The sequence below is a fragment of the Zeus faber genome (genome assembly GCF_960531495.2).
Source record: "Zeus faber genome assembly, chromosome: 3".
Taxonomy (NCBI): domain Eukaryota; kingdom Metazoa; phylum Chordata; class Actinopteri; order Zeiformes; family Zeidae; genus Zeus; species Zeus faber.
The window spans coordinates 4952944-4967966 of NC_137190.1; the positions used below are offsets into that span (position 1 = coordinate 4952944).

General features: G+C 42.9%; 1 protein-coding gene across 2 annotated transcripts in view; it reads right to left on the reverse strand.

The window, feature by feature from the left end:
- Positions 1–6861: 6861 nt before the first annotated feature.
- The window catches only part of LOC307228395 (cytoskeleton-associated protein 5-like), a 28193-nt gene continuing 20031 nt past the window's right edge, over positions 6862–15023 (reverse strand). Inside the window, exons 36-45 of one of the 2 annotated variants that reach the window (XM_079998037.1) lie at positions 14665–14844; positions 14126–14313; positions 13499–13571; positions 12938–13126; positions 11042–11110; positions 10827–10904; positions 10376–10538; positions 7967–8080; positions 7351–7445; positions 6862–7153 (exon numbers count right to left, since the gene is read on the reverse strand). In XM_079998037.1, the coding sequence (XP_079854163.1) occupies positions 7004–7153; positions 7351–7445; positions 7967–8080; positions 10376–10538; positions 10827–10904; positions 11042–11110; positions 12938–13126; positions 13499–13571; positions 14126–14313; positions 14665–14844 (1299 nt within the window). In that variant the 3' untranslated portion in view covers positions 6862–7003. Of the gene's footprint in view, positions 7157–7350; positions 7446–7966; positions 8081–10375; positions 10539–10826; positions 10905–11041; positions 11111–12937; positions 13127–13498; positions 13572–14125; positions 14314–14664; positions 14845–15023 lie in introns of both variants that reach the window. The other variant, XM_079998036.1, reaches the window with a different exon arrangement.

Below are 15023 nucleotides of genomic sequence, written 5' to 3' on the forward strand. Positions count from 1 at the left end.
TCACGCTTCTTGGCCAGGGCTTAATTTGTACCGGATCCATATCTAATGTTATCTGTTCTGTCATTCTTTTATTTCCCATTGAAGTTCATCTTAAATCACTTGTTTCCCTATTTTTGACGCATTTTGAACAAGATAAAAAAAAAAAAAGAGAGCGCGAGAGAGAGAGAGAGAGAGAGAGAGATGCCTGAAGGGTGAATGTGCGGGTCACGAACGATTCGACTCCTTTAAGTCAACGATGGGAGCCGTCTGAGAGCCCATTTATTTTTTCTTTGTCATTTTAATTGATACAAGACACCATAATAGGAGGAACCTGTAACCTATTCGTTAAATATGACCCAGAAACGTTTGGGAGACCAAATAGCCGGCTCCTATTGCTGAGCTGAGTCAAATGGCCCGGCTCGCTAAAAAAGAGCCGGAATTCCCATCACGAGGGTGAGTTTTGATACCGTCAACACTCAGCAACAACAAGGAACTAGAAAAATGTCAAAAAGACAATCAAATGAGTGGAGCACCCCTTTGCTGTCCGGGCAATTAATAGGGGTAACTAACCTGAGTTCTTTAAATAAAGTGCTATCTCTAACTATTAGTGTGTGTTTACTTTGTCTTTTAACTGTGTGTATTAATTAGTATGTAGCAAGACTATTATGACTAATAGGTAATTACTCACTTTTAAAGGATTAACCCTTAACTTAACTTTCAGTATTCCAATCCAATATATATATATATATATATATATATATATATATATATATATATATATATATATACTCATTTAAATGGTTTCCTTCAAGTAAAGGCTGTGGCTATGCATTAAACATCAAATGCAATAAACCATTCAACTGCAATACAGAAGTTAAACTATTCACCTAGAAAAACATATTTACATCCGTACAAGAATATGAATAAACAAAGAATAGTATTTCAGTTCAATGCCACAAAGGTTTTGGTCACGTGACCACCAAACCAAATTGTACACAGTTCCAATGAAACGGTATTTCAAACACTTGAAACTAATACCTACAGGCGCCAGCTAACTGCAGTTATACTGTGGGAACCCAATGAGTTACCGAGTCCCACGGTGCAGCCCTGATACCAAACTCGGCATCGTAGAAGCCACAAACACACAGGCTGCTTCGCGCCAATGAGCGGAGAACAAAAGAAATACTTGCTTGCAAGAATGGCCGCTGCCTCTGCTGCGAGCGCGCCGAGTTGGTAGAAAGGAGAGACCACTTCAAAACAACTCACACGGGGTGTCTGGCCATCGGAGTCGTCCGCTGTGCACTGGATTCCTCTGTCCCTTGTCGTCCGGGTGTTTACCTTGGCAGTTCCGCGCGACGCGTATCGAAGGCCTCCGAGCAGGACACACTTTAGCAAAGTTCGCGACTAATAAGCTAGCGCTAGCCGAGTGAGCTTCCAGACGCATGTCGGCGTCTCAGTCCGAGTTCTTCGACATAACTTCACATTACACTACACTGTACAATGCTTTGGTCAGAGTCGCCAGTCGTTCGTCGACAAACATTTACAGTTGTAATGCTTCACGGAGTGTTTTACCCACGTGAACCATAGCTGTGCCACGGGGCTCATCTCCACGTCTTCTCCCTTTCATTGCGTCTTCGTTTTTTCTAGGCCTAATTTTACATAGGGCTACATGAGTTTGATTCTTTCAAAGCAGGGTAACAGTATATCTAAACCCATGTAATCATTTTAAGATATATGCACACACATAATGAAGAACACAAGCTCATACAGCCTCAGCCACATACTGCACCATTATTTCAGCAGCCGGGGTGAACTCTTTCACTTCTCTCTTTAGATGGTTTTCCTCATTGTCTTCCTGTCTTAAAGTTTGTCTTATCTTGAGCACCTACCATTTGTCGGGTCAAACTGGCCATGCATCCTCTGACTTCCAGGGAAATAAACTCTTCGTCTCAGAGAGCACATCTCTGACCCGACCCTTGTACGAGTAAAAAGCAGCATCCGTCCGCCTCTTTATTTAGCACCACCGACTGACAAACTGCAGATTAAAGCGACCCTTTCATTTCTGCAACAGCAGTCGGTCATTCGGAGCCGAAAGAAGCCAAAGTCGTTTTGGTGAATTGTCAGGGTGGAGCGTGGCAGCGATGAGAGCGCAGCGGCACCTGCTGGCGGACCTGGCCCACAGGCGCAACGGAAAGAGGACGAGGAGAACGTGGAATCAGGGAGAGAGAGGACGGTGGAGCTGAAGGGGACGTGAGTAAAGTTGATGAGGAGACTGAGACTAAAAGAGGAGACTAAGAAATTTGGACAAAGGCTGCTCAGTTCATTCTCTTATTATTTTATTTATTTTTAACCTGTGCTGTCAGCATGCTGGACATACAACACGACAGTATTTGTTCCATTGCATCCAGGACAGAGTTAGTCTGCAAGTGGAGTTCAACTTCTCAACCTGCAATGCAACTCTTTATTTATTCTTAAATCATCAACAACTGCTGCAATAACTCTGTCCTGTGGACGACCTGTGGGACGAGCAGAGCACAGTTAATTTATTAGACACAACCACAAACCAATCTCCCTCTTTGGAGAACCATCTGACCATGTTTTGGTCTTTAAACAACTAATCATCATACTACTCCAAGAGGGGGAGAATCACCACGGGTGAGACAAATAAACATAGAACCAGACAAACAACATGTACATGGAAAAACATAAACATAGAAACAAACATGTCCACGGAAAAACATAAATATAGGAACAAACAACAACATGTACACAGAAAAACAGAAATATAGAACCAAACAACAGCATGTACATGGAAAAACATGAACATAGAAACAAACAACATGTACATGGAAAAACATAAATGTCAGATGACAACATGTATTTAGAAAACAGAGTTAATTAAGTCCAGAAAAACTGGAACAGCAGTTGGTGACGTCTTCCCGTCATAGTTATGGCAGTAAATGAGGGAGAAAAGGAGGGGGATGTAACCAGGAGGGTGCTGGGGGTGTGTTCAAAGCAGGTACTGGGTGTGTGTGTGTGTGTGTGTGTGTGTGTGTGTGTGTGTGTGTGTGTGTGTGTGTGTGTGTGTGCGTGTGTCGTGTCCAGGGACTTGTCGAAATTGGTTCTGGTGAATAAGGTCGGTATAATATCTTTGCGCCTCCAAGCAGCGGAAAAGGCCCCGGAGCCCCCCCTTGAGCCCCCTAGCCACAGAAGACCCCCCCCAACCCCAGCGGCAGCCCCCAGAGAAGCCAGGGGCTCCTGGAACAACAATCACGCCCGGCCCCCAGGAGCAGAACCGGTCCCGGAGCGCGCGAGGAGACCCCTCACCCCTGAGGCGCACACATACAACCCACACCCACAGGACGCAGATGGACATGGAAGCTCAAATTTAAAGAAACGCTGTGCTGTCCTACAACGGACAAGACGACTCTGGGCTTTTACCGTCGGTAAAAAAGTCGGGTCGTTGGGTCCAGAACAAACTGCCTTTAGCAGGAAACTGGCTCAAGAATGGGTCTCATGCTCAGTTACATTAAAAAAAAAAAAACCCAAAAGGCCTGAAGGAAAAAGATTTTCGAGCATGATAAGACTCACATAACAGCATCAAATATTTCGGACAAGGCAAAGGAGGACACATTCACAAATAGAGTCATAAACAACTGATCTGAGCTAGTGAGAACAAACGCTCGGGTTTTCCGCAAAGCTGCCGAGGAGGCCGAGCGCCGTGGGCTTAGAGCACGAAGCAGACTGCCAGAAACTGAAGGGCGTGGTCATGGGGAGGATCCTCCGCACGACAGCACATTTCATCCCAAATGAAAGGAAAAACGCTCGAGAGGACAAGAGCACAAGAGCTTTCCGAACTGTCCCTCGAGTTTCAAAAAACCAGACCGCACAACCGTGACGGCAAATGGTGCCGTTTGTCGGGAGGTCAGGGCGTGGGCGGCCGGAACGGAACGTCACTCGGGCGAACAGATAACAGCGGGAAAATGATGTGGAATTCATCCCGGGTGGACTGAAGGAGCTCTGGGCAGCGGTCAACACCGTCCCCGTCCCGGGTGCCGCGTGTGAGAGGGGCTTTTCCCAGGTCGCCTCTGCTCCCGTCCACCGTGTCCACGCTGCTCTTCCTTTGCCTCGTTGGAACGGCGCCGACCAAGTTCCGAGACGCCGAGCTGCCCAAGGCCCGAGGAAGAAGCCAGAAGGAGGCCAAGGGCTCTGTGGATGTATGTGGGAGGATTTTGACAGACAAGAAGGTAAACACACGTTTTTTATTACTTTTATCTGCTGTGTAGTCTTGATGACTGATAAGTATATGATGGGCTTCAGAAATGAAATTTGAATAAAATTCAAATGTAAAAAAAATAAAATAAAATTTGCATGCTTAAATTTCCATTCGATCAAGTATTTTGTTTCTACATAAATAATTGATTATAAATGTTTTGGCTTATGTTAACGAATCAGTCCACATGTGATGAGCAATAAAGTTCAATTTAAGTTCATCCAGTTTGTTGCACAGTGAACGCACATTAGAGAGAAACTATCCCCGTGTTTTCCCTGTGTCCATGGAACCACAATGTCCAGTAATTCCACAGATGTAGCGGCGAAAATAAAGATCAAGATTTCATTCGTGAGCTTGAGCCCAGGTCCACCGTCCCAAGCCGCCCGACCATCACCGACGGAATGTCCTGCAGTGCAGGGGTTCCTAACCACCGGGCCGCGGACTGTGCCAGGAAACGGAGTATGAGCATTAAATTAATTGAATCTATTTGAATATACAAAAAAACGTACAAATTTGAACGGGATTACAGGGCAATACCTGCAGCCACAGTATATAATGATAATTAATGCATCGATGCCAATGAACATATGATAACTGTTAGTCCTAATAATAACTGTAACCTAACAATGAAAAGGTGTAGGTACCATTGTTGTGGGCATGATATGTGCATGTAATATTTCGGCATATTACTGTAAGCCCCACAGCTAGTGGCCGTTTGTGCTGTGCGGTGAAATGAGTACGGTCAATTATAATCCCCAGGTAGGCATGCAGTGTTTGTTTACGAGGCTCCATTGTCATGTCAGAAGATGTAACACTATCTTCTCTCTATGCGCTGCACGGGGTTGTTTATTATGTGCATACATTCCGTGACCTTTTTTCTCCCCCTGACCCGCCCCCTCAGCAGCCTAAGTGTTCTGGCAGCTCCTCATTTGCAGATTAAGCGATTTTTACAGCACTACGTCACGTCCTTGATGTTTGGCTCAGGTAATTACAGATTTTTGCCTGGTAAAATTTATAATAAAAAAACCCCCGATAGATTATAAACTCGCCGGTCAAAATGTCCAGTAATAATGCTCATACAAACGTGGCTGCTCCACCTCCCCGAGGCGTGGGCGGGACGGGCCGGTAGTGCGCCCGACACCTGCACCTCAGCCAACGCGCCGGGCCTCACTTTCATTGCGCCGTGGGGTTCGATTCAGCCGCGTGAGCCGATCTGCCAGGCCGAGCACTTTTGGTATTTGGTACCTGCACCGGAAACAGGGGGGCCCGGGCCGTCCCTCACCACGGCTCCGACAATCGGCGAGGACCACGCAAGGCACGCTGTTACCTAGGTGTACATTGTATCTGAATTTGTAACATTGGGCTCAAAAGGGCTTTTCCACCTCGTTCCACGGTCACAATATTCCTGAACAACCTTTGGACGATTTGAAATGACTGAGATGGACCTGCAAGCTTCCACACTCCTCCCAAAACATTGGGTCAATTGTATGTAAAATGTTTAAATCTGCGCTGTTGAAAAGGAACTTTAAATGCAGCTGAAGACTTGGGATCATCCAGCCCCACCCTGGGCACTAAACTCTCATTATGGTAATCTTAATCCTGGATGTCTTCATCGTTGGAAGGAAAAGGATAGTTGGCTGTCATGAAATCTATTTACAAGTTGGAAAATCATGAAAAACATTACCTCAGGAAGCAATTTCCCTGGAAGTGAAGCGGCTTTACATCAAAACCAGTTTTTATTTGTGCGAAATCCTGGCTCAAAAGCAAGGAACCTCTGAAATATACATTTAAAGCAGATCAACTTTGTTTTCTCCAAAGTCTGACTTCTGGGTAATTGAGGATATATTTTGATGTTGATCCATATCAACGGTTTATTGATGCATTGCCAGATCTTTGCATTCTTGCCAGGAAAGGTTGACCCCGCCACCAACAATGGAAACAATATATTGGCAGCTAAAAAAACCCAAAACTATTTAACAAAGTGATCATGGGGTTCACAACCTGAAGTAGCGTATGCACATTATTCACATGCTCCTTCACCTGCTGTTTTGTAGTTTCCAGTGCTTTCTGGAAACCAAGCCACAGATTCCAGATGAATCCCACTTTGTTCAGGACTCTAAGACTGATGCTGAACTGCCCCCTGGTGGGTGACACGGCACTACACAAAGCTGCAGGAGGAACGCTGAAGAACAATAAAAATGTAAGGATCGATCAAGTAGAAGAGTCACCGCCTCACACTGAATAATGTGCCATTGTTTCCGTGTCGCTAAAAGAACTCAACGTCTTGCTCAAGGGCATCGGCAGAGCGAGCCTAATGGTAAGGTCCATGTTTCCGCTCCGTGTGTTCTGCTCATCAGCAGGACCTCTGGGTTGATGTTAATTAGTAAATCCACATGGTTGACTAAATCCCAGCGTGAAATTTTACTTCCTCTACCTTTTCCGCCTCTACTTTAAGGGCGGAGGAGGAAACAGACGTGCACATGGGGAGAACATGAGAACTCCACACAAGACTGCAAGTCAGGTTCGAACCCAGAACCTTCCCCATCCCAGTTTAACCCAAACAGACATGTCCAACTCAAGTCAGTCAATATTAAAAACACGTAAAATTTTATTTCCTGTTTGAATGCATAAAACTTGACAGATATTTTACAGAGACATTGAAGAACACAAAGAGCTGACAAACAAGAGATTTAAATTTAAAATAAATAATAAAAGAAATTCAGGAAAGGAGAGCAGTGAGGAGTGGGAAGGTCAGCGGTTGTTCTTGATCCTCTCCAGTCTCCTCCGCAGGTCGTCCAGCTTGGGGCGGCTGCTGGGCGGCTTGACGGGGCTCTGGGGCAGAGCCTGTTCGGGCCCCTGGAGGAGGTGGGAGGAGAGCTTGAGGATCCCCTCGGTGTCGTCCTGCTGGGGGCGGGGATTTCATATCGATGAACCCACAGAACACTCACGACAGGTCAAAAATGACCCCGATCATAGTTTCCTTCTTTCGAACAAATATATTTTACGATAGTTCACGATGTGAACTCAGTTTCAAATTGAACCAATAAGGACAAATCTTGCATCAAAGTTTATGGACAGTAATCATCATCATTCAATACCTTCTGCTTGTTCTCCAGTCCGTGCAGCATCCTCAGTTTGTCCTGGAAAAGCGAAAGCTTCACGTCCGGCTTCTCACAGTCACCACTGACAGAACCTGAGGAGCAGCGCAGACACCAGCATGTAGCCATGGAAAACACCTGGAGCCACAGGGAGCCAGCCCTCAGCTGCTGATCATTATTTAAACTATTATGGAAATTTAAAAAAAATCTTTGCAAGATGATGTTTACAAATAATTATGTAATATCTTTGGTGCGTGGAGTTTTTGTGGAATAACTAATTGATCAAATCAAACGATTTGAAAACCAATTTAGCCAATTAGCATTAAGCTTAAAGATTCTTTATTTGTTAACACAAATAACTGAAGAGCCTTACTGATTGAAATGACAGTATTCCCTGATGGACACTGTACATATGTACTCTGCTGCATACTGTACATGCATGCACATATTTAATTTGTATTCTCCCTGTTTTGCAGCCTGTGGAGTTGTCCTTCATCCCTTCACTGTGAGTGCCTTGAAAGAGTCTTGAACCTTAAAACTGGTTGCTGGTTAAATGAGCAGCAACCACATTTTGTGCTACAAGAAATAAAATAAAATGCGCTTTAGTTGTATGTACCTGTACCCGAGGGAACGTCCATGTTCTCCAGGCCGTTGATCTGGCGCAGAGCCTTCAGTCGCTCCATGTAGACAGAGGGCCTCAGATGCTCTGTGGGCGGGGCCGCACACTCCCCTACAGGAGACAACGATGAACTTCACACCATCACTATGAGGAGACACTGCAATGGGGGGGCTCAGGTAGAGCTCAGTTTAATATCGGAAGAACTTTTTAAGGGTGATAATGACATCTACGACAAAATGACCCCTTCTCAATAAACTATTTTCACAGAACCATACAGACATGGACAAATGTGTTGGTACCCCTACGGCTCACTGGAACAACGCTTCATCCGTCCTGAAAAGTGATGAAATTAAAAGCAATTTCCTCGTATACCTGCATGCCTTTGGCTTGTCAGAGTAAAGCAAAGAAACTGTGAAAGAGATCAATTATATTCTAAAATGGCCTGAACAAATTTGTTGGTACCCCTTAGAAAAGATTATAAATAATTGGATTTTTAGTGATATTTCAACCTAACCGTTTTCTATATTTGGTATCACACGTGTCTTCAATCTTATAATCAGTCATTAGAAAACTTATTTAATCAGTCATTCAGCCTATTTAAATGGAGAAAAGTAGTCACTGCTGTTTGGTATCATCATGTGCACCACACTGAAGAGAAAGCCAAGGAGAGAGTTGTCTGAGGAGATCAGAAAGAAAATGATAGACAAGCATGTTATAAAGTAAAGGCCAAAAGACCATCTCCAAGCAGCTTGATGTTCCTGTGACTACAGTTGTAAAAATTAGGAAGTTTAAGGTCCATGGAACTGTAGTCAACCTCCCTGGATGCCGTCCAGGAGGAAAATCGATTGAACAGAAGGATAGTGCGAAAAGTAGAACAAGAGCCAAGGACAATTTCCAAAGAGGTACAAGCTGAACTCCAAGGTCAAGGTACATCAGTGTCTGATCGCACCATCTGTCGCTTTTTGAGTGACAGTGGGCTTCATGGAAGAAGACCCAGGAGGATTCTACTTTTGAAAGGAAAAACATAAAAGCCAGACTGGAATTTGCTAAAATGCATATTGACAAGCCACAATGCTTCTGGGAGAATGTCCTTTGGATAGTGAGTCAATACTGGAGCTTTTTGGCAAGTCACATCAGCTCTATGTTCAGATGAGGGGAAAAAAGAGCTTTCTAAGAAAAGAACACCATACCTACTGTGAAACATGGGAGGAGGCTCGGTTATGTTTTGGGGCTGCTTTGCTGTGTCTGGCACGGGGTGCCTCTAATCTGTGCAGGGCAAAATGAAATCTCAAGGCTATCAAGGCATTCTGGAGCAAAAAGGTACTGCCCAGTATCAGAAAGCCCTGTCTCAGTCGCAGGGAATGGGTCCTCCAACAGGATAATGACCTAAAACACTCAGCAAAAGCACCCAAGAATGGATAAGAACAAAACATTGGACTATTCTGAAGTGGCCTTCTATGAGCCCTGATCCGAATCCTACCCAACATCTATGGAAAGAGCTGAAACATGCAGAGTGGAGAAGGCACCCTTCAAACCTGAGACAGCTGGAGCAGTTTGCTCAGGAAGAGTGGGCCAAACTACCTGTTGACATGTGCACAAGTCTCATTGAGAGCTACACAAAATGCTTGATTACAGTGATGGCCTCTAAAGGTTGTGCAACAAATTAGGTTAATTAGGGATTAAGTTTCCCATCATTTTCATTTGTTATTTTTATGTAAAATATTCTGTTGAATCAAAAATCAAAGTCTGATTTCTATTAAATATGGAATAAAGAATGATGGATGCCAATTACTTTTGTGAGTTTCAAGTTATTTCAGAGAAAATTGTGGGTTCTTTTTTCATCCAACAAATTTGTCCAGGCGATTTTACAATATAATTGATCTCTTTAGAAAAAATTGATCCCTTTTCATAGTTTTTGCTTTACTCTATGACATACCAAAGGCATGCAGGTATACATGAGAACATTGCTTTTAATGCCTTCACTTTTCAGGAGGAATGAAGCATTGTTTCAATAACAATTCAACAAATTTGTCCACGTCTAACATTCCCCGTTTCCTTCAGGTCAGATAGCAAGGCAGGTAAACGGGCACTGGAATAAATATAGAATCAGACCTGTAAAGACATGGATTTTTTGGGGATTTCCCTCTACAGATAAGTACAAAGTGAGTTGGTTCACCTCGAACAGGTATCAGGTTGAGTTGTAGGTTTAGGGTTCTGAACATCCGTTCAGTTTCTGCATCAGTGTCAACTTTTCACATTTGCAACTTGACTCAAAAGATTTAGTCCGATTTTATTATTTATATATGCGTTATTATTCATGCATATTAATTTTCATGCGGAAATGGAGACACTAAACTCATTCTTATTTGTAAAATTGACTGCCTCCATGGGACTTTTTGACTTCACCTGTGGAGAGGGGGTGAATCTTGGCCGTGACTCGCTTCTCTGCGTTGATGGAGGCGAGGCCTTGTTCTATGAACGTCTGGAAGGTGTGAGACATGTTCTGCAGGAAAGGACTCAGGTCGATGTGCGGGTGTTTTTGTTTGTACTCCCACAGCTCCACCAGACCCTGCACGCACAAACAGTCTGACACTTATTGCCAAAAATACTCAAGACATTACAGAATCCACGTCACCTCAGAGACAATAGTTAAAACAATAATGTTTAAAAATACAAGCCCCTGCCAACCAATCAAGCTGCAGTTTACAGCCACATCTGACCAGACTCACTTCACTTAAATGTTATTATATTTATTATCCCGGCAGTTCAAACAGCAAGGCCTTACATGCACAGAGAGCTACACAGTTAATGGTGACCATCTGACATTTAGAAGATGAGGAATGGACTTCCAACCCACCTCTCTGTCACTTTCTTTGATGGAGATCTTCTTGAGGATCTGCAACAGCTCTGCCTTGTCTTTAGGTTTGACCACATTCTGAGAACAGGAAACCCGATCGGGAGAAGGATGCCACGACAAAATAAGTACTTACAGGTGCATAGTGTCTTTTTAGATCATCAAATGTGACCAAGTTAGATCAGAGGGTGTGAAGGACATGTCGTGTGTTCACGTACCACACTTTGTAAATATGACTCCAGCTCTGACTCCTTCCTGTTCTCAATCAGCGTCAGGTGGTCCAGGATCTACACACACACGCAGAATATAAAAAAAATAAAATAAAGAATAAATTCACTCTTGGCAGGAAAGACGAGGATCTGTTTGTGAACACAGAGATGAGGAGCTCCCTGCATTTTGGAATGCACATCAGGTGGTATGTAAAGTTGGTAGCAACTCTCATTATGTATAAAATACTAATTTAATAATATCTGCTTGTATTGATATTAAATGTTGTGACCTTTGAAATCCAATGGTGAGATACTGCACTACATTGCATAAAATGATTGTTCCATTTTGTGGGCTTTGAGCTTTAGACGCTAATGTTTCACATTTGCATATTGGTCACAGGTCGCAGGCCTTTAGCAGCATTTAAATTACAACTATATACCGATACAGGGTTTCTGCAGGTTTCAACAGGTTAAATTTAAGACTTTAAGACCACTACGAATGCAATTTAAGGCCTATTTCACATCCATACTGGCAAAAGTAGAAAAAAAAATTAAAAAAAAAACATAAAGGATATAAAGCAAAATTAGTCCCACAGTTCTGGAATATACTTGAGGTGATTCCCAACTGGTGGGGGGGCAGGGGTCTGGATGATCAAATACATTTTTAGGACCGGTCAAAATCATATAAGACATTTTAAGGCCTTTTCAGATGATTCGATTTGAGACTTTAAGGAGCCGTGGAAATGCAGCACTAAGACGTTTTGAACATTTACCTCGAGTTTAAACCATTTACAGCCACGACATTTCTATTTCCAAATTCTAGATTAAAGTAACTAGAGGAAAGCACAGCGCAGTTGGCTCTTAAGGTCTATAAAACAGGGAGGAAATGCTTGCTGGTAATATACAGTACACATACATTTAGGAACTTCTGTATAAACTTGCATTAAAATTATAATTTAATTGAGCTCATTTTATTACATCAAACTCCGAAAAAAGGAAACCAAAGACTCTTGCAGCCTTCCAATTTCATTGAGAGGTGTTAAATGGAACAATCAATATCATTTCTCCTACAGGGCATAATCTGATGGAGCACTTAGGATTGTTAAAAGGTTTATTTTAAAGACCATAGAGCTGTGGCTTCTACGTCACACTGGGTTGTTATATTACCAGTAGAGTTTCAGCGCCGTTAAGCAGACGGTGGTTTATGCTCTGAAGTTGGGAAGGAAAAGCAAACAACTGCGGCACCAAGGTGTTAAACGGTTCGCCGCGTTACTCGAACAACAAGCGCGACCAAAACAATGTCCTATTTCTACAGAAAACTAAAAGAACTTTAACAACTAAAAGTGATCACCAAGTCCAGAAAGACAAAAGATATGGATTATATGAATGTGAATTGAACTTTTGTTTGATATAAATCCTCCTTGTGGATCAACGGCTGAAACCCTTTCAGGTTTTGGCAGCGCTTAGATTTACAAATAACACATCCAAAGTAATTATAGACCTGTTGTCACTATGATGCCAGTACATATTCTTAGCGCCAAGAGAAAAAGAACAAAATCAAATTCCTTGAATATGTTTTTTGATCATTAAAAATACAGAGTGTTCATTGAGCTCTACCCCAGCCCAATTGAGAATAAAAACAAAAAGGATCCAGTTTTAGCCCAACTGGAGCAGTTAAGTTATCCTTTTAGCAGCACCCCACCCCTTTCCGGAATCTATCTTCCAATGCAATAATTTCCTTTTTATTGGGGTCAAAAATAATATGTAAATATTGAATTAGCAAATAAAAAGCTTCATTAAACAGCTTAATTCAAGAATAAAGCCAAGTACCTATAGGCCAAATCTGATCTGTTTGCACATGTGAATTACACAGGACGCACATCCAGGAGAGGTGTTTGCACAGACCTTGGGGCCGGTGAGGCGGCACAGTGTGTGCAGCAGCGTCTTCAGTGTGCGGTGTGCCATGTCATTGGGAAGCTGGCGGAGAGCATTTTTGGGGAAAACCTTCATGAAGTTGTGGATGTCCAGAAGGATACTGTCCAGGTTCACATGAGCGATGGTCTCTGGCAGGAATTTCATCATCCTCCACAGACACTGGAGGGGGGGGAGAAAAAACACCTCATGGTTGGGAAAAATAGGGCACGAATATGAAGGCAAATTGTGTTAAAAATTGTTTCTATTTTTCAACGCCACTTTAAGATTAAGATTCTTATTGTGATTAAATGCAGTTCAGCAGGGCGAACGTTTAAGACTTAAGGAAAGATTACATTTCCTTTTCAAAAATGGGAAAGAGTCATTTATAAGAGTCATAGGTGAGGTAAGATGTTCAGTACTAAAATGGTGCAGCTATGTTATGAACAGTTAGAAATGATGGAAAACAACATTTTAATAAGGTGTTGGGGTGAAAAATGGTGAACCTGCCTTTTAAATGCATCACAAAACTGTTTTCATACGAAATTGTGTTACCTTAATGACGACATCAGTGAACTTTGATGAAACGGGAGAAGACAGAGTGTCCTGCAGCAGCACCAGCAAAGCGCTGCAGAGGACGGGGACAACACTTACTTTAAAAGGAGCCATAGACAACATGATTGCTTTTACTTATTATTCTATAGCCATTAGACTGCAATCAACATTAACTTCATAATGATGACACTGTCGGTGTGAAGATTGGTTTCCTATAAACCTCGATATCACTATGCATTCGGGCTCTGATGGATTTACGGCAGTGCGCCACAGGAGCAACCTACTCCACGTACGTCATAAACCCTTGACTATCAAAATGACTCATTGAAATTGGTTGAGAAATGAAAAACATCGACTACTTAGAGGCCAGTCTTGCCTGTTCCAATATGACGGCGACTGATGTTTCGCCGCAAACCAACCAAAAGAAATGCATTAAAAAAAAAAAATGATGACAATGTAAGTTGACCTCTTCAGTGAACAGACTTCTCTCTTATTTCCAAAGTGGCGCTGATCATTTACACGGAGCGCTCTGAGCGATCCTGTTGTCTTTGCGATGGGTGCAAAAGTTGTCCATATCCACTTTAAAATCAATCTTAATCAAAAATCGAGCTGGACTTTTGGACTCACCTCAGTAGGTTGGTTTTGTCGGCGTCCTTGAAAAGCTGCATCAGCAGCCGGTTAATGGAGGGGAGGACTTTCTGTCCTTGTGGGAGGTCTTCGACTCTGGGATCCACCAGGATGGTCAGCAGGATCTCCAGCAGGTCCTTCAATACACCCGGCGACGCCTCCTGGGCCAGAACGTCCACGCTGAACATCTGAGGAGTCAGAGCGCACGGCCGCATCAGCAGAAATCAAAATATCGGTATTCCAAGGTGTCTGCAGGGCCTTGAAAATATTGTTTTAACTATATTAGGCCAAAAGTAGTTTAATAGACATAACATTTTAATTTAGGAGGTTAATGTCAATATACAAATTGTCTGATTATATTTATCTTGACATTTTTCAAGTTCTTTTGCATCAGTCAAAAAAGATTTTATAAAACCCTAACCCCAAGCCATTTAACAAAAAAATGAAACGGCTCAAGTATAAAATAAAACTGATGCTTCCAACCACAATGAGAGCAAATTTAGAGGAAAGTGTGTTTTGCAGGTCCATCCTCTGCTTACAGTCATGATGCTGCTGATGACAGCGCCGTAGAGTTTGGAGACTTCCTGTTTGGGAAGGCGTGGGTCGGCCATGTGCGAGCTATGGGCCAGTCGCAGCTGGATCATGGTGGAGATAAGGAACTGGTTGACGTTGCTCACCATCACGTTTGACCTGCTGTACTGATGGAAGACTGTGTCCATCTGCACAAAACCACATTACAGAGTCTTTATTCACACAATAAGTCGCCTTTACTTAATCCACAAATGAACATGTCTGGTCAAAAATGACCTGGCCTAATTTTTTTTTTAAATATAACTAAGAAAAAAATAGTCCAGGTCATTTTTGACCCATCATATGATTTATGGGATTCAATTGTCAT